The 18,234-nt window shown below is 61.0% G+C and overlaps 1 protein-coding gene across 2 annotated transcripts in view; it reads right to left on the reverse strand.

Annotated features, from left to right (window-relative positions):
- Window positions 1-18,234, reverse strand: part of MAN1C1 (mannosidase alpha class 1C member 1) — a 140,767-nt gene that overhangs the window by 12,380 nt on the left and 110,153 nt on the right. For both annotated transcript variants that reach the window (XM_008265652.5, XM_089301336.1), the window contains exons 3-7: window positions 17,139-17,254; window positions 14,988-15,068; window positions 9,726-9,820; window positions 4,750-4,867; window positions 3,625-3,718 (exon numbers count right to left, since the gene is read on the reverse strand). In XM_008265652.5, coding sequence (XP_008263874.5) covers window positions 3,625-3,718; window positions 4,750-4,867; window positions 9,726-9,820; window positions 14,988-15,068; window positions 17,139-17,254 — 504 coding nt within the window. The remainder of the gene's footprint in view (window positions 1-3,624; window positions 3,719-4,749; window positions 4,868-9,725; window positions 9,821-14,987; window positions 15,069-17,138; window positions 17,255-18,234) is intronic.

Below are 18,234 nucleotides of genomic sequence, written 5' to 3' on the forward strand. Positions count from 1 at the left end.
TGCAGCCGCGCCCGAGCTAGGAGGCAGAGGCAGGCAGGTTTAACAGAGAACGCGCTTCACTTCTGCGTTCCGACTCAACTCAAGTGGAGACAGAGGAGGTGCCACAGGGGGACTGAAGGCGGGGGCGGCGCGGGGGAGAGCAGAGGAGGCTGGGTCAGTGCAGGGCAGAGAGGAGAAAACCCTTCAACAGCTACTGTCTGCGGCATCTGCTATGGGCTGGGAGCCTTTCTGAATGATGTCTACCTTGCCAGCGGCTCTGCAAGACAAGCACGCTGGGCTCCCTTTCCCAGGTGGGAAGACAGAGTGAGCCTCGGTCACGGGTCCAAGGCCTCCGCGCTTCTGCAGCCAAGCAAGGTCGCAGGTGCACGCCAAGAAAAGGGCAAGCAGGACGAGTGAGGGGCCAAGAGGGCGGCCAAGGACAGACGGGACCCAGGAGAGAGGCCAAGGGGAGGTCCAGCAACCAGACAGACGGACCCAGGAGAGAGGCCAAGGGGAGGTCCAGCAGCCACTCATCCCTCCCCGCCCCGCCCCGCCCCTCCGGCCACCTTGACAGACACAGGGACAGACAAGAGGAAGCATGCGTGCCAGACCTAGCCATGGGGAGGAGACAGGAGGACCAGCTCGGGGTCCAGCCCCCACCCGCCCATTCCCAGGCGGGGTGGGAGGCACAGCCAGGCAGGGCTAGGCCCAGCGTGTGGACGGCGTGCACAGCTGGGAGTCAGGCCCGATGAGTCTCTTACGGGCTATACAGCCCCAGGGCGGGGCCCTGCCACCTGCACCTCAGCCCCTGCTCCTCTCCCTGCTTCTGCTGCCTCCTGAACACCCCCGGCTCCTGGCTTCCAGGGAGCCACTTCTCCCCTCGGGGCTCGGGCTCGGGCTCGGGCTCACGCTGCCCCTCCGTCTCCCAGCCTGCACGACTAACCCTTCCTCATCTGCTGCTTCAGCCCAGGAACCTCCTGAGAGGCTGGTCTTGTCCCTGGGTCCCCACGGTCCTGTTCACGGCCCCTCCCCACAGGGTGCACGGAGACTGTGTGAGTGAGGCGTGCGCCAGGCCTGGTGCCTGCCCTGTCTCTGAGGCCGCTGGCACCAGCTCTGCCTTCCACAGACTGCAGGCGCTCAGTGGGGCGGGGCCGTGTGGGGCTCTTCTTGTGCCCAGTGGTGCTGAGCGAACCAAGGGAAGGGAGGTTTGCTGTGCTGGGCAAGGCCTCGAATGCCAAACCCTGGGGTCTGGGCCGCCTGGAGCAACTGCTGACCGCGTGCCACAGTCTAAGGCTTGGGTGTGTGTGCGAGGGGAGCCAGGTCGCCAGGGCTCCATGGTGCTGACGGCAGGACTCTGTCTTGGGGACATGTGTATCACCTGTCACTAGGAGGTCCCATGACTTCACAGCTTGTGTGTGCAGGTGTGTGTGCGTGTGAGCATGTGTGCACGCATGTGTGTATGTGCATGTGTGTGTGCGTGTGTGTCCCCATCACTGTGTGGTGCACAGGGAGAAGCACAGGAGTGGGAATGAGATGCCCATCTGCACGAGCTCAGGGCAGCGACTGCTCACTCTGGGCCTCAGTCTCCTGACCTGTAGAATGGGAGAAGGGGAAGCACCCAGGAGCCTAGAGCAGAGACAGCTCGCGTCACACTTGGCAGCAGCAGGAGGCGAGGCTTCGAGTCTGGGGTGCAGCAGAGAGCGAGCTGGGGCAGCTGCCGGCCGGAGCAGACAGGCAACTGGCACTCCTGTCCCTGCAGGGCAGTCACACCTGCACCTGCCCCCTGCAGACCGTGGACAAGGAGGAGAGTCCCTCGGGGCCGAGTTGAGGGGCTGCTGCCCCTTCCCTGAGCTCTGGGTGGGGAGGGCTGAGGGTCGGCTCAGATGAGCTCGGTGCCGTCAGTCAGTGGCCGGAGGGCTGAGGCTCAGCTTCGGGGCGGAAGCAGGTGGGGGCAGAGGCCTGGAGAAGTGGGAGGCAGCTCCGAGCCCTCCTTCTGCTCTCTAAGCTGCAGTCGCTGTGGCTGCAAACGGGCTGGCCAGGCCCTGCCTGTGCTGCACACAGGTTTCAAGGAGAGAAAAGTACGCGAATGTACTTAGTGCAAGGTGGGAATGCTATCATCCGCTGAAAAAACACATATGCAAAAAAATCTGACCAACTCCCCTCCCGGAAAACCTGAGATGACCCCGGCACCAAAACCAGGGGAGGAGGAGGAGGAGGGGGGCAGGCCCAGAGCAGTGGGGACGTGGAGCCCTCCCTCTGCTCTCTGGCAGGCCACCGGTTCATATTTTATTAATAAGAAACAATTTCACATATGTGCCCAACCTTGCCCAAACCTGCCTTCCCCAGAGCACCAGGGAAAGCCAAATAGACTTCTCGGGGGCGGGGCTCCCCTCACAGTCACTGAAGTCAAGGTGGCACGGGACAGCCCCCCCTCCTGTTTACGGGTTTTGCTGCACTGTCCAGGGGCAGCTCAGGCCAGCAGTCATCTCCCTCCTTCTCCACCAGGCCTTGCAATGAAAAGCAATTGCAGTCTGCCAACTGTCTCATCCCAGGGCCACGACCTGTAATCCGAGTCTTCGTTTTCTGCCTGCACTTTTGGACTTGGCAGTGTGTTTCGGCTGAAAAGACCTTGCATTTCTCCAAGTGTCTTTTTCCAGGAGGCCACTTGGGGTGAGGCCATTGCTGGGGGAAATTCCTGGGTCAACTTCCCGAGGCTCCTTAGACCAGCAGGTGGCAGAGGCCTGGGCAGATGGGAAGGCCTCGGCTGTCTCCCCATGGCACCCCTGCTCCAGCCGCCCTCCACACCCCGCTGCTACCGTTCCTGTTGGGGACAAGCCAGGCCACCTTTGGAAGGCAAGAGCTGAAATCTGTCTCCTGCAGCCTTTGGCCATTACTCCCACGCCTCTGCCTCTGAGGGTTCGAGATGCAAAGGGAACCCCCCCAAGCTGTGCAATAATCAGGCACCTGCTTGGCCCGGGCCTGAGCCCTTGCCGCAAGACTGGGGGTTGGAGGCTGGGGAAGAGCAGAGGCAGTGGAGGTGGGAGTTCTGGCAGGTCCTGGGATGGCCCTCAAGGCAATGCCCGTGAAAGGCTGACCGTGACCGAGGACCTGGCCTTGGTTAGAAGGGCACAGAGCCTGCTTCTCCCAGGGTGCACGTCCCTGGCACCAGGAGACTTGTTGCACCTGTGTGACCCCCAATCCCATCCCTGGGTGACTGACAAACACCTGTTGGAGGGGCAAAGTCTATGAACAGAGACACTGAAGACTGCAGCTTTAAGATACAGGAGAGAATTCGTGATTTTTACATTGTGCATAGCTGAGGCCTTGCTGACAACTTTTCCTTCTTAAATTAAGCTTGGGGGTATGCGGTGGTGCAGTGGTTAAGATGCCACCTGGGATGCCCACATTCCATACGGGAGGTGTGGGTTCAAGTCCTGGCTCAGCTTCCCATTCCGGCTTCCTGCTAATGCACCCCAGGAAGCAGCAGGGGACTGATCAAGCACCGGGGTCCCTGCCACCCGCATAGGAGACCCAGATGGAGCTCCAGGCTCCCGGCTTCGGCCTGGCCCGTGGCTCTGATACAAGCATTGCTCCTTTCGGGGGCCGAGCCTGGGGCTGGGGCTGGAATCGGGGCCGCGTACTCACGCTGTACCCAGGTGCCGCTCACTGGGCTGAGGAAGTTGGGGTAGAGGCCGAAGGGCTTCTCCAAGTTCCTGAGGACACTGCGAATGTTCCGGACCTGCGAGAGACGGCACCAGAGCGCCTTTACTTCCCGAAGAAGCCAAGCGACGGCTGCTCTCCAGGATAGGTGGCTACACCCATGCACGGGGTGTAGGGTGGGGCTGTGTCTCCATGCCAGGGGGCGGGAAGGGAGGGCTGCCTCGGCATAGCAGGCTCCACCTGAGAGAGGCACCCTGAAGAGAGCCCCCTGAATCGCCCTTGCTGGTCCCAAAGGTTCCCAGTGCAGCCCTAGCCTGCTCCCGCGGGGAGAGGTTAACTGTGTGGTCATCTCCTTGGTCTCTGTTGGCCCCAGGGGCTGCCGTGCTACGACAGGGACTTTGAGTGACCCGCGGGAACCAGGTGGCTGTTGGCAGGTCACCGAGCCTGAGACTTGGTTTCCTGCCTGGCGTCCTACCTAGTTCAGGGTCCCCTGGAGACCCACACAGCTGCGTGCCGCAGAAGGACCATGGCTGAGAAGCGGGACGGGCAGCCTCGTGGCTGTCAGGCCTTCCTCTCCAGGGGCCGGCGCTCCCATCCACCTGTTAGTGGAGGCCATTACTGGGGCCGTGGACCTGCTTGCACCTCAGTGACTCTCGCCTGTCCCCCTGTCCCTGTGGAGAGCAGTGAAGTGGGCTCGATTTGCTCTCCCAGAGGGGTGGGTGCTTCTAGAACGTGGGCCGCTTTGCAGACCACCAATAGTGGCCTCTGTGGGAGGCACGAGTGGGAGATGACAATAGCCAGGTTATGTAAACAGAGGGGGACGGACGGGCGGGTGGGCAGTGTCAGAGGAAAAGCCCACAGCCTGCTGTGCCCATCTGCCTGGGAAGGAAGGCACAAAATCCTGGCCTTGAACCCTGGCTTTAACTCTCGCCTGCTGGACGGCCAGGACAAATCAGCATGCACCATGAGACAGGTGGCTCAGGGGCTTCGGGCTCCCACCCCAGATCCACCTGTTGATCCAGGAGGGGGCGCCCCGTGCACGGCACCGTCTAACACCCCAGGACAGCCCAACGCTCACCCTCGGCTCTCTGGGTGGGGGCGGGGACTTGCCTTTTTCGCGAAGACCTGCTGGCCTGAGAGCTCGGTGAGGTGTAGGAATTCCAAGTGCAGGGACCCGAACTCAGCCAGGATGCTGCTGCTGCCTGCCGTGGCCCAGCCCCAGCTCCCGCTGAAAAGAGACGCACCAGTGTCACCCCCTGCTGACAGCAACAGCAGCTCTTCAGCTGGGGGGTGGCCATCCTTCTCCTGTGAGCTCACTGGGGGCGCGGAGGCGAAGGGACCCAGGCTGGACCCAGGCCTGTCTGACTTGCAGTATTCTTTGTTTCCATCATCAAACTGTGCCCAGAAGACTCAGGGACCCGAGATCTGACACAAGGGTCATGTTAGTGTTACAGGTGACAAATGACAATGCTGTCAGGGACTTCAAAGACCCCCCCAGAATGCAACCCCCATCCGCTGGCTGAAGGCACCTGTTGGCTTCCGATCGGTGGCCCTGCACGTGGCAAATAAGTGGCACTGGGGTCCCAGAAGGAAGATGGGAAGCAGGCCCCTCCTTTCCACACTGTCGGTGCTGGCCAAGGACACACAGTGGCCCTGGCCTTGACTTTTACATGCTGGGCAGGCAGCTCCGGGGCGACCACACCGTCTGGGGCTGCCAGACCCTGGGTAAGCCCTGGGCTAGGACAGAGAGCGGCAGTCTCTTAAAGCAGAGGTTTCCTTCTCTGTGAACCGGCCGCTGCTCATGAACCTGCAGAGAAAGGCCCAGCGCGGCCCTGGGGGCTGGTGGAGCAGGACAGCCACTTCCGGCTCTGGCTGTCTTATGGAGGGACAGTGCGGAGCCGGGCTCCCAGCCAGTCCTCCCACCTGCCCCTTCTGCAGAGAAAACTCAAGTGCATGATAGTGACATCACCTGCCGAGATCACACAGTAAGAGGAGCGGCCGGGCCTGGAGCTGGCTCTGACACCAGCGCCCACGCTCCGGGCCACTGTGCGGCCTGCCTGCCTCTCACTCACAGCAATAAGCAAGGACCCGGCCTTTCTAGGGGCTTCCCTTAAGGCTTTACTGGGGCCTGGAGGCAGAAGGGGCAGGTTCAAGCACTTGTTGGCTGGAGGCCATGGGCAAAGTGCTTAACCCTCACATAACTTAGTTTCCGCAGCCGCGAGACAGGCTGAGGATCGCACAGCCTAGTCTCCACGCCCAGGGCTTTCGTGGGCATGGAGAGAGGCCGAGAGTGGGATGGGGGGTTTGTGTAGGCCGTGTCCCTGTCCCACAGCTCACCTGCCCGGACGGCCAGGGTCATGGGGCCACTGCAGGCAGCTGGGGGTGTGGGTACAGAGCAGGGGTGTGACCTCCCATGTGGAGGGCTCCCTGGTGCAGTTTGGGGCAGGCTTCCCTACTGGTGATGGCAGGGACAGGGTACAGGGAGGCAGGCGTGGGCAAGTTGCTGCCACCAGACGGGCACAGCAAGGGAAACCTGGCTCCTGGCTGGAGACAAGCAGAGCAGTGTGCCAGGGCTTGAGGCGCTGTGCGTGCATCACCAGGCCACCCACTTGCAGGAGTCAGGAGCTGGAGGCCAGAGCCTGCGGTGGGGGGCGAGGGCCCCAAGGTGCTCCTCGCCATCAGCCCGCCCCTCCCCGCGGGCTGGGGCTGGGATCTCCGTGGGAGCCCGGGTGCCCACACAGGGTTTCCTGCATAATTGATCCTTCCCGCTTTTGCAGGAAGTTCAAGTAGAAAAAAAAAAAGCCAGTTCCTCAGCTACCTTTTGTTCTCATTCCCCACCCCCACCCCCCGCCCCCAGGGCCTCTCTTTCCTTCCTCCCCTGCTCACCTCCCCATATGGGCTTCCTGTACTGGGGCCTGCCCTGGGCAGAGGTGGCCAGGTGGCTGTGTCCTTGTCCCTCTCTCCTGCCTGGCTCCAAACGCTGCCCCCTCCCCGCCCCAAGGTCCCAGCGAGACCCCTCAGGGAGGCTGGTCAACCTCCCTCGACCTCAACGCCCTCATCCCTACTCATACACGGTGGTGCCCCTGCCGCCCCGGTCATGCATGTAATCGCACACATGCGAGTTGTGTGTTGTTTGCTCCATTGTTGTTAATTTCCCAATTTGTGCCAGGCAGCCCTGGTATCTTATTTTATCTTCATATCCAATTCTAGATGCCACCCTCTTTATTTCCCACGTGAGCACTTAGGCTCAGAGACGGGGAGACACTTCTGCAAGGACACACAGTGAGCGAGAAAGCTGAGTCCAAACCCAAATCCGAGGTACTGTGTACCCCAAAGGCAGCCTGTTCTGGGCAGCACCCCAAGACCAGATCCTCTGGACAGTCTGGTGAGCCTGCGGGCAGCCGGGGAAGCCCTGCCCCTCTCCCCTCACCTCCCGTCCCAGTCTTTTAGGTACACGTGGGCCTGCCCGCAGCCTGGCTGAAGCTTGTGTGTGCGCACGGACCTGCACTTGCACAGGCGCACGTGGATGGTATAATCATCAACTCTGCAGCCAGACAGAGCTGGAGTCTAATTCTTCTAAGATTTTTTTTACTTGAAAGAGTTACAGAGAGAGAGAGAGAGAGAGAGAGAGAGAGAGAGAGAGAGCGCTTGCATGAGACAGAGAGGGAGGAGAGAGAGAGATCTTCTATCTGCCTGGTTCACTTCCTAAATGGCCACAATGGCCAGGGCTGGGCCGGGCCTAAGCTAGGAGCCAGGAGCTTCCTCTGGGTCTCCCACACGGGTGGCAGGACTTGGGCCATCCTCTGCTGCTTTCCCAGGCACATTGGCAGGGAGCTGGATTGGAAGTGGAGCAGCAGGACATGGGACATGAAGTGGTGCCCATATGGGATGTCAGTGTCACAGGCAGAGGATTAACCTGCTGTGCCACAATGCCAGCCCCTCTAATTCATTTTTTTAAAAAAATATTTATTTGAAAGGCAGAGAGAGAGAGAGAGAGAGAGAGAGAGAGAGAGAATCTCCCTTCCTTTGGTTCACTGCCCAAATAGACACAACAGCCAGGTCTGTGCCAGGCTGAAGTCAGGAGCTCCACCTGGATCTTCCGTGTGTGTGCCAGGGACCTAAGTTCTTGAGCCAACATCTGCTGCCCCCCAGGTACATTAGTAGGAGGTTGTTTTGGAAGTGGAGAAGCCGGGATTCGAACCGGTGCTTGGATATATGGATGCTGGTGTTGCAGGCGGGGGCTTAGCCCGCTGCGCCACAGTGCTGGCCCCTAGATCCTAACCTTGCTGTGTGACCTTGGGTAAGCTCGTTCCCCTCTGCAGGCCTCGGCTTCTCTACTGGTAAAACCGGCTCCCTGTGGTTGCCATGGGGCTGGAGACAGAATTCATGCCACCTGCTTACGTGGCGCTGACACACAGAGGACGGCTGATAGGAACTGGCAAGTATGAAGATTGTGTGTCTGTGTGTGCATGTGCGTGCCTATGCAGAGAGGCAGAGGTGGGCTTGCGTGACAGCCTGCCTGATTTATCCGTGTGGGTGGTGGTCGGGTGCTTGTATGCGGGGCTGCGTCTAAGACAGAGCAAGTAAAATAGACCAACTCCGCCGCAGAGGCCCTGGGGACTGGCCACCATTGCGTTCCCAGACAGCCCGGGGGTCTCCGCAGGTCCCAGGTCCCGGCTGGCCCTGCCTTGCCCACCGCCCCGCCTCGCAGTGCTGGGGCAGACCTGGTCACCTTCCCCACTTGTGGGGCCCAACCTCTCACCCTTCCTCCCGGAGCTGCCCACAGCAAGCCTGGCCGGCGTGGGGCTGCTGCATGCGGTCCAGCTCCCAGCAGCAGGCCCTCTCCGAGGAGTGGACTCCACAGCCCCACAGCCCTGGACGTCCCTGGCTGCTGTCCCCAGCAGGAGGAGGAGGCCTTTTTAGCAGCAGACTCTCTTATCTCAAAAATGAAAGGGCGCTGCTGCCAGGAGATCCGCACATGCTTACATATGTACCCAGCCACAAACAGCCTAGAATAAACACACTCCCTTCCCCAGCAGGGCCAGGAGCCGCGTCTGATCAGCAGTGTGGTCCGAGGGCCCCGGGACAGACACCCGGAGGTGCTGCCATCCCAGGCCTCGGGAGAAGCACGCAGAGGGACAGGCTGTGTCCCTGCACCACAACACCTGGCCAACTCCCACTGGGGCCAGCATCCATGGGGCAGGCATCTGAGCAGAGGCCCACGGGCCCGGCTCTGAGCCCGGCAGGCACGGAGGATGAGGCCATACCCAGGAATGCTGCCTTCCCACAGAACAGGGCGGGAGGTGACGGTGCGGGGCACGACAAGCACCCACTGCCACCGAGGCTGACGTGCGAAGACCCCTGCCCCACCCCCTCCCAGGCAGCTGGCTGGAGCGCCCATGAGGTCAGAGCCCACTGAGAAGCACTCAATCCAGGAGGTGGACGGTGAGCCCAGGGCAATGTGAATGCTATGGCTTCCCTCCTCCCAGGCCCGGGGCTGCCGGAGGGGCCTCAGCACGGCCCCAGAGAGCTCCCGGCCACTCAGCACCACAGCCGTGTACCTTCTCTGTCTCCCACGTGACACAGGGACGCAGACTTCCTGTCCCAGGAACAGCCGGGCTCCCGAGATGCCCCCGCTCCCCGCCCACCAACTTTGGGTTCCCGCTCGTAGGGGAGGGAAGGCTGTGCCTGCTCTCCCGAACCTGAGCTGGGGACGGAGGGAGTAGGGTGCGGGGCTGGGAGGGCCCTCAGCGCTGTGCAGTGTTGGTGAGGGGCAGGTGCCTTTCCCACCCAGGACAGACCACCAGGTCTGCGTGGCCTAAACCCTGAGATCCAGGCGTGGGGACAAACACCTGTCTGGGAGAGTCCTTGGCCAAGCAGGTCCTCACTGTGCCCCAGACTTGCTGTGCTTCCCAAGGGAGGGTTCTTCCTCTCCTGTGCCTCAGTTTCCACATCTGTAACAGGATGGGTTTGACAAACATGGGCCTCCTGGGCTTATCTACCACCTGCCCCCGGGACTCCCTACCAGGTCCCCTCCAGACAGGTCCCACAGCTGGACCCCTGGTGGGGAGGGGCTGAGGTCCTACCTTTTGAAGTTGACGGAGCTCTTTGGGATTCCCGTAGGGGTCTTGAAGGCTGGCAGGAGCTTCTCGCCCAGCTGGATGGCCTTTACTCTGAACACCTGTAATGCAAGGGTCAAGGGCACTGAGATTCCAGGCCGGCTGGGACAGGAACACTCCCAGGACAAAGCCATCAAGGCTGCAGATCTGGGGGGTGGGGGAAGGCGGTGCTGTGTCCTGCAGTTAGTTGGCTGCGTGGCTCCGTGGCCTTAGGGGAGCCTCAGCTCCTTTATCTGTAAAACAAGGCTGACATGGGCCTCCTCACGGGTTGCTGGGAGGTACGGACTTCGGGGAAAGGATGGACACCCTGGTGTCCAGACGATGACCAGGGCTCAGTGGCTGTACTGGGTTAGGTGAGCACTGGGAACGTGTGTGTATGGGCACATGTTGGGGCGTTCCCTCCAAACCCAGAGGAAGACTTGGCTGAGATGGGGCGGATCTCCAACGGTCAGTGCTGTCCACCCTGGGGCGGGCCAGAGTGCCAGAAGCCGAGTATGGGGTCGGCGCTGTGGCATAGCGGGTTAAGCTGCTGTTTGTGGTGCCGGAATCTCATATGGGGGCCAGTTCGAGTTCTGGCTGTTCCATTTCTGATCCAGCTCTCTGCTATGGCCTGGGAAAGTAGTGGAAGATGGCCCAAGTCCTTTGGCCCCTGCACCCACGTGGGAGACCTGGAAGAAGCTCCTGGTTTCTGGCTTTGGCCTGGCCCAGCCCCAGCCGTTACCACCATTTGGGAAGTGAATCAGTGGACGGAAGATCTGTCTCTCCCTTTCAAATAAATCTTTAAAAAAAGAAATGTGGGGAAGGAGCAGTGCCACTGAGATGAGTCTGGAAGTGGAGAGGGAGCCAAGGCTACCCCAGTGCCCAGGATCCAGAAACCACTGCTTCTCCAGGGGACAGCAGGAGAAAGGCCTCCCCCCTTTGACTTTCTCACTGCCCTCTGCCCCCATCAGAGGCAGAGGAGGAAGGGCTCAGCCTAAACCACCAGCCAGGGAGCCACGAGGGGACGGCCTCAGGGCACCCGTCCAAGCCTCCGACTCCCTGGAGCGACCGATCTGAAGGAGATATACATCAATCAGGGTGCTGTGGACAGGAAAAGGCTGAACTACGCTGATGGCTCACGCGCGGCTCGTTCCCACGGTGGAGACCACGCCGCCGCCGTGAGGCTGCCCGAGGAGAGAGTTTAACAGCACAGCGAGGGTTTGTGCCCGAGGAGACAAGCCTTCCACAACAGGGAGCCCCAGCTTCTTCCCAAGTCCACGGCCACAAGCCAGTGCAGCACAAGGCCCACGGGGCCTCCATAGGGCGGGCGCCGTGGGTAACTTCACTTTCCTTGGATTCTCTCTCGGTGCCCACAGGCTACAAATCTCAGGAGTCCAACGCAAGGCTGACAAAACTTTAAAGCAGAGGGTCTGGGCATCAAACCCAGAGGCCGTCTCTGTGCGGAGCGGGTACAGACTTTCCAGTGTCGCATTCCCCAGCTGATCCATGCGATGACTCCTCGTGCGGCCTTTACATTGGCTTTAGATGTCGTACGTCACCCAGAGATGATTTCATGCACAGGACCACGTGTGCAGGTGTATAAATCTTCCTATGTCGTTTTCCAAAAGGGACATGAGCATCCATGGGGTCTGGTTACTGTAGGGGTGTGTATATGTGTGTGTGTGTGTGTGTGTGTGTGTGTGTATTGCAGGGGTAGTGGAGTCCTGGAACCAATTCCCAGCAGATTCCTTTTGAAAAAGCATTTTTTTGAAAGGCAGAGCAAGAAGGGGAGAGAGCAAGGGTGATCTTCCATCTTCTGGTTCAGTCCCCAAATGCCTGCAACAGCCAGGGCTGGGTCAGGCTGCAGCCAGGAGCCTAGAAGTCCCTCTGGGTGTCCCACGGGTGGCAGGGGCCAAGAGCCACCACCATGAGCCGTGCTCATGCAGGCCCCGGAGGGAGTGTTCCAGTGGGACCACACTTTTCTTTCCACTTCCGGAGCTTGAGCGGGGCCCAGTTTGTTGAACTCCTGAGGGGCAGCAGAGCAAGGCCCCCGTCTGTCCCCCCCCAACAATGGCCATCTGTTGTGAATGCAGTGGGGCAGGAGGTTCAGAACACTTCAGCCTGGGATGTGGACTGGAGGCCTCTGGGGGCTGGCAGCCACAGGCCAGGGACGATGACAGGGTCCAGTGTTGGATAGTACGTGCCAAAGTGGGCAAGGCCAAGCCACATGGGACCTGTTGTAGAAGCGGGCGGTCAGTCTAGCAGCTAAGGTGCTGGGTAAGATGCCTGCGCCCTGCATCAGAATACCTGGGTTTGATGCCCAGACCCGGCTCCTGACTCCAGCTTCCGGCTGGAGACGGCAGCAGTGGTGGCTCAAGTGGTTGGGTTCCTGAAACCCGGGGGGGGGGAGACCTGCATTCCAGCTCCCAGATTTGGCCTCCGGCCAGCCCAGGCTTTGTGGGCACTGGGGGTGGGGGTGGGTATGAACCAGTGGACCGGCCTTTCAAAGAACCCCGCAGGAACTGGTCTGGAATCCTATTCAAAGCTTCTGTCCCCCCAGAAGTACGCAGGACGTGCCCTCGGGGGCCCAGGCAGCCAGGTTTGCAGGCCACTGGCTCAGAGCCTCAAAGGGCCTTGTCTCACGTGAGGCTCAGAGATCATTTCACACCCGAGCAGCTGCCTGCGGAGAGCACATGAACGCGGTGCAGCCGAGCTGGGAGGCTGCAGCCTCGGAGCAGGCCCCGCTGCCAGCGGCACCCCAGGTCTCCCCCACCTCAGGGCGGCTGCTGTGGGACACGTGGACAGCAGCGCTCACCCTGGAACAGAGCGGCCGTCCCCCGGCCACCCTGGCAGTGAGGAGACGCCAGGTGTCGTCCACACAACCTTCGGCTCTTGCCACAGCCTGCGGGGCAGAGGCTGGCCCACTGCGGGACGAGAAGCTGAGCCTCAGAGGAGCACCTTGCCCAGGGCCCTGGAGCTTGTCAGTGGCTCTCCCGCACAGTGACACGGCCTCCGTGGCCACGGCCCCAGACCGCGGTGAGAGGGGGCAGCAAGAAGGCCGTGCTGGAGCGTGGAGAAGGCCCTGGCAGGAGCCTGGTTCTCATGTTCCCTCTCAGCAACTGTAGGAGCTTGGGCAAGCTGTGTAGTCTCCGAGCCTCAGTTTCCCCAGCTGCACAATGGCACATACGGTAGCATGTGCCCCGCTGCTTCACATGGTTTTATAGAAATCAAGCGGGGCGGGGGGGGGGTGCTGGTGCTGTGGTATAGCTGGTAAAGATGCCATCTGCAGTGCTGGCCTCCCATATGGGCGCCGGTTCAAGACCCGGCTGCTCCACTTCCGATCCAGCTCTCTGCTGTGGCCTGGGGAAGCAGTGGAAGATGGCCCACGTGCCTGGGCCTTGGCACTCAAGTAGGAGACCCAGAAGAAGTTCCTGGCTCCTGGCTTTGGATTGGCCCAGCTCCAGCTGTTGAGGCCATTTTGGGGTGGGGGAAAGGACAGTAAACCAGCAGATGGAAGACCCCTCTCTCTCTGCTTCTGCCTTTCTGTAACTCTTCCTTTCAAATAAATCTTAAAAAAAAAAAAAAAGAAAGAAAGAAATCAAACGAGGCCTGTGTGCAAGTGAATGCACCCTACAAACTGTGAAGTGCTGTGCCAGCCCCGCTAGTGCGGCTGGAGTCCTGGGATTCTCCTGCAGCTGCCCGCAGGGGCAGGAAAGGGCTCGGTCCAGGGGAGGGGCGGGGCCTCCGGCGACAGTTGTGCTGCACACAGTAGAGAGCGGAGACCCCCCTCCACAGGCACCGAGAGTGTGGCTGAATCCACAGGGCCAGGGTGGACCCCAGCACACACAGAGAGGCCCCAGGGGTCAGGAGCCAGAGTTAGCACAGCCCCAGAGTCCCGTCTTCTAAGTCTCAGCGTTGTTACCTGCGAGTGGGACAGTGGCCACACGAGGGGGCTGCTGAGGACCCGGTGGGAGTGTGCACACCAGGCCTGCGGCCACAATGAGGGTGGGGCAGGGAGAGGCCAGGGAGGGCTGCAGGTGGAGGGCAGGGGCTGCACGGACAGACTTCAGCCACGTGGGCCCCTCCCTGAGCCTCCCGAGTGTCCCTAAGTCCCAGGGGCTCCCGTGCAGTCCTGAAGGTCCGGCTGATGGTCCCTAATGGTCAAGACCTTGAAGGGAGTTCAGAGTCGCAGACGCCCTCGGGGGGGGGGGGGGGCGGCTCCTTCCTGCGTTGCCAACCCCACACCAACCTCTGTGAGCCACGAGCTGCCCCCTCTCCTCCCCACCACCCAGGAGGCTGGCAGACGCCACTAAGGCCACGGACACCTCTCCTCTGCTCCTCCGGTCATTTCCCTCTCCTAGGGTTTTCATATGAAATTCAGGCTTCAGGTGGCTCAAAGCCAAGGGCTCCCACCTGCAGGTTACTGGGGACAAAATGGTACAGGCAGTAATCCGTGCTGAGGACAGCGTGCTCCATGGATGCAGGGAGGCCACGGCCACTGAGAGAGAAGGCACCAGCCGGTGGCCCCCAGCCTGTGGCCTCCCAGCCCTGACTTCGGCCCACTGCCTGCACCACTGAGAGAAGTGGAAATGACTTCCCAGACAACAGTGGCAGAGAGGAGAGGCGCCTTCCTGGTGCCTGCCTCACCTCCATGAGCCCCAGGTTGGGGGCAGGTGGAATTATTGGCCTCTGGGTACAGGGAGCCAAGGGCAGCAGACAAGGAAAGCACCAGACCAGCGACGGAAGAGGGGATGCGCTCCAGGTCACAGGCAGGTGAGCACTGGGGGTAGTGAGGTGCAGACCACCCCCCCATGCACCTGCTCTCACAGCCGCACTTCTCTGCCCCTCCCGGAAGCTGACTCCACTGCCAGGAACATGGCCTAGGACCTACAGTGCCTGACCAGCAGTGGCTGCCCCATTTCCCCTGCAGTCCCCTTTGAGGCCTGGAGCGGAGACGTGGCTGGGGCTGGCCTGGAGGACAGGGCAGGGTGACCGTGGAGTTTGATTGGAGTGGCCGATGAGCAGATCCATCGTGGGCTCTGGGGAGCTTACTAACTGTGCAGCAGTTGTGTTTGCCTGACAGCAAACAGAGGCAGCAGAGAGGAGGATGAGGAGTCTGCAGGTGGAACTTGGCAAACGGGCTCTTGAGGGAGCAGGGAGCCATGGGGTCCCAGGCCGTCCCTTGCTCGCTGTGGGCCTCCGCTGTCCCGTGGGGACTGGATGCTCCCCAGAGCTCTTCCCAGCACTCACCTCTTCCCCTGTCAGGTAGAAGGCGGAGAGCAGTCCTCCGATGTAGCGGATGTTCACCTCAAACAGGGATGCTTCTCCGCTCTGCAGGACACACAGCAGGGGGTGCACAGGGGGACACATGTGAGATGCCCGTGGGGCTCCGAAACACTGTCTTCCCCCAGCTGCACCCCCCCACATACACACCTGCACCAGGCACAGGGCTTGCCTCAGGGGCCGGGCAATGCTCAGTTTTCACAGCACAAGCTAAGCAGGATCGGAAGCTGCCAGGCGGCGGCCGCCACTGAACACTTAAAAGGTTCCAAATAAACACTGGGCTTGGCTTCCTTCCCCAGCCCTTGCCCGCGGCCATCGGAGCAAGGTTACGCCTGGCTGCTGTCCAAGGCGCTGGAGCTTGGGCTGAGGCTTAGCCCGAGGGGAGGAAAATTCTCCTCCCGTTGGGCTTCCTGCTCTTCTTGGGGGTGTCCCTGTGGGATACTGAGCCCCCCCCCCCGGGGGTGACAGACCAGCAGAAGGTTCTAGAATGAGGCTGAGAGGCAGACGGGGCAGGCCCAGGGCTGGACAGAGGTGCCAGGCAGATTCGTGTGCAATGACCTGCAGTGTGTCGGGCCTCAGTTCCAGGGTCCAAGGGGCACACCGACATCTGCCTTCATCATCTCTCTTTCTTCAGCTGAGATTGAAAATCAGGGTGCGAAGGGCTAACCCCACGGCACCCCTAATGTGGCTTCAGGCATGCTCTCTGGCCTCCCCCTGCCTGTGTTTACCACCTCTGTGCAGGGCAGCTGCAAGCCACGGGTGGTGCAGGTGCAGTGGCTGCCAGAGCGGGGTCCCGCGGTTGCTGCAGAGGGCAGGGCTCCGCGTGGGGCACCTGCTGTCTGACAGCTCTCACGACTGGCAACCAGCGCCAGCGCCCTCGGTCTGGGAGAGGAGTCCACTGACAAAGCCACCCTCGCAGCGGTCCGGCGGGTTGCCAGGCTCACTGCCATTCTCCAGATGAGAGCCAAGGTTCAGAGAGGCGGAGGAGCGACTCCACCTTGCCTTCCTCCGGGGACACTCACCACCCTGCACCAGCCCGCCTGAGTGTCCCCAGGTGCTCCAGGCCCCTGGGAAGCTGCCTGATGCCCACTTCCTGTCTAGAGGCAGCGGGGTGCGGGTGGGGATTCATGAGGCTGCTCCTTCCTCCTCCTGCCTCTGCTTCCTCCAATTCAGTGAAGAAGGAGGGAATGGGTGGGAGGATTCTAAGTTCCCTGCCCCCACCTCCCAGGTCACCAGAGGCCCCGACCAGCCTTGGGACACTCCAGGTGACCATGACCATGATGGCAACTCCAAGCTACAGCCGTATCAGACTTCACAGTGTTATACATGGCCTTTAAACCCTCTGCTGTCTTCAATCGCAGCTCGGCCCATGCCTTTGGCACTGCTGTCACTGCTCCCGTCTTGGAGCGGAGGACACCAAGGCTGGGGGGGTTCGAGCCAGGACTCCAGAGGGCCTTGGCCCCATGGAAGCTTGCAGATGCCCCAGCTCGTGTCTGCACGCAGCCTGTGCTGGTGCACTGGCCTTGCGAAGGGGCAAGTGCCTCACTCCTGCCGCGGCCTGGCACTGGTGGAGCCCCGCAGCACGTCTGGACACAGCCTGGCTCCCCTCCCACCTGTCTCCCAAATCCACAAGGAGCTCAGACCTCTAGGGCTCATCCTGGAGGCCTTGTCCTTGACCAGAGACACCTGTGTGGTGAAGCCTAGACAGCCCTGCGGGTGAACCTGTAGCTGGATGCCCCCCACCCCACACATGCAGTGCAGTGGGGCTCCAGGCTGGGGTAGCCCTGAGGGGCCAAGCCCAACCCCCCAGCCTACCCCACCCAGCCTAGCTGTGTACGACAGGCTGCCCAGGGGTGGGCAGTGTGCCCCGGAGAGGCGGCTGACCCCAAGGGAGGGAAGGGACAGCGGTGGGGTCTTCCCTCCCGGGGAAGAGGCCGGGCGGGGGTGTCCCCACGTCAAGGCTGGCGTTAAGGGAGGGGATGAAGCATGGACCATGCAACGTGCATGCAGCCTGAGGCGACAGCCTCTGTGTCTCTGGGTTCCAGGGTTCTCAGGGGCAGCCGGCACTGACCTCTTGGGCCGCTTTTGGCCTTGACACCCAGAGGGTCTTGGACTCACCACGTTCAGGTGGAAACTGTCTTCAACCCAGGCCTTGGCCTCCTGGAACTCCTCCTTCAGCTCCATGAGGTAGAGGGTGTCCAGGGAGTCTATGATGGTCGCCCCGCTGAGGCCTCCTGCAGGCACAGAGACTCCAAGGTGGCACCCAGGTCACTCCTGGCCTCTCCACCCCCATCTCAACCAGCCCCCAAAGTGCCCGAGCAGGCTCTGGGCAAAGCACGCACCCCATGCCTGATCCAGGGCGCTCCAACACTGCCAGCAAAGGTGAGGCTGGGACCCAGAGGGCTGCAAAGACACGGCCAGCGGCGTAGGGATGGGGAGAGACCCAGGTCCCAGGCGGAGCCACCCCAGGCCTTGGTTCACTCTCCTGTGGGTCAGGGGACCAGCCAAGCACCCCACTTTTCTCTGAAGTGCCTACAAAAATCCCACCAGACATGCAAGTCCTCTGACTTTGATTCTGAGACAAAACAAAGATGTTCATAGCTATGTCTCCAGGAAGATCCATATTGCAGTCTCATGGATAATGGAGAAAGTCTGGGGAAAAATGTTCCAATTCTACTTAGAGACAGAAAGGAAAAAGTAAGAAAAAAACAGGCTGCAAAGAAAAAAGCAGTGTCATTCACCTCTTAAATGCCACCACGAAGGTCAGGCTTGTGGTGTAGTGGTAAAGCTGCCACCTGCAGTACTGGCACATCCTATATGGGCGCTGGTTCAAGTCCCAGCTGCTCCACTTCCAGTCCAGCTCCCTGCTAATGGCCTGGGAAGAGCCGCAGAAGATGGCCCAAGTACCACCCACATGGGAGACCAGGATGAAGTTCCAGGCTCCTGGCTTCCGCCTTGCCTAGCCCCAGCCATTGTGGCCACCTGGGGAGAGAACCAGCAGATGGGAGATCTCTCTCTCTCTCTCTCTCTCTCTCTCTCTGACTGCCTCTCCTTCTCTTTCTGTGACTCTGACTCTCAAATCAGTAAATCTTAAAAACCCTTGCCATGCAGTGTGAGTGCGCAGACTGCGTCTAACGGGTGTGGTCCAGCGGTCACCCCTGAGCACTGGCACTGCAGGTGCGCTCGCTTCCCCAGTTCATGGGTTTAACCTTAT

This window comes from Oryctolagus cuniculus, chromosome 7 (genome assembly GCF_051225735.1).
Source record: "Oryctolagus cuniculus isolate XC-2025 breed Fujian yellow rabbit chromosome 7, ASM5122573v1, whole genome shotgun sequence".
Classification (NCBI taxonomy): Eukaryota; Metazoa; Chordata; class Mammalia; order Lagomorpha; family Leporidae; genus Oryctolagus; species Oryctolagus cuniculus.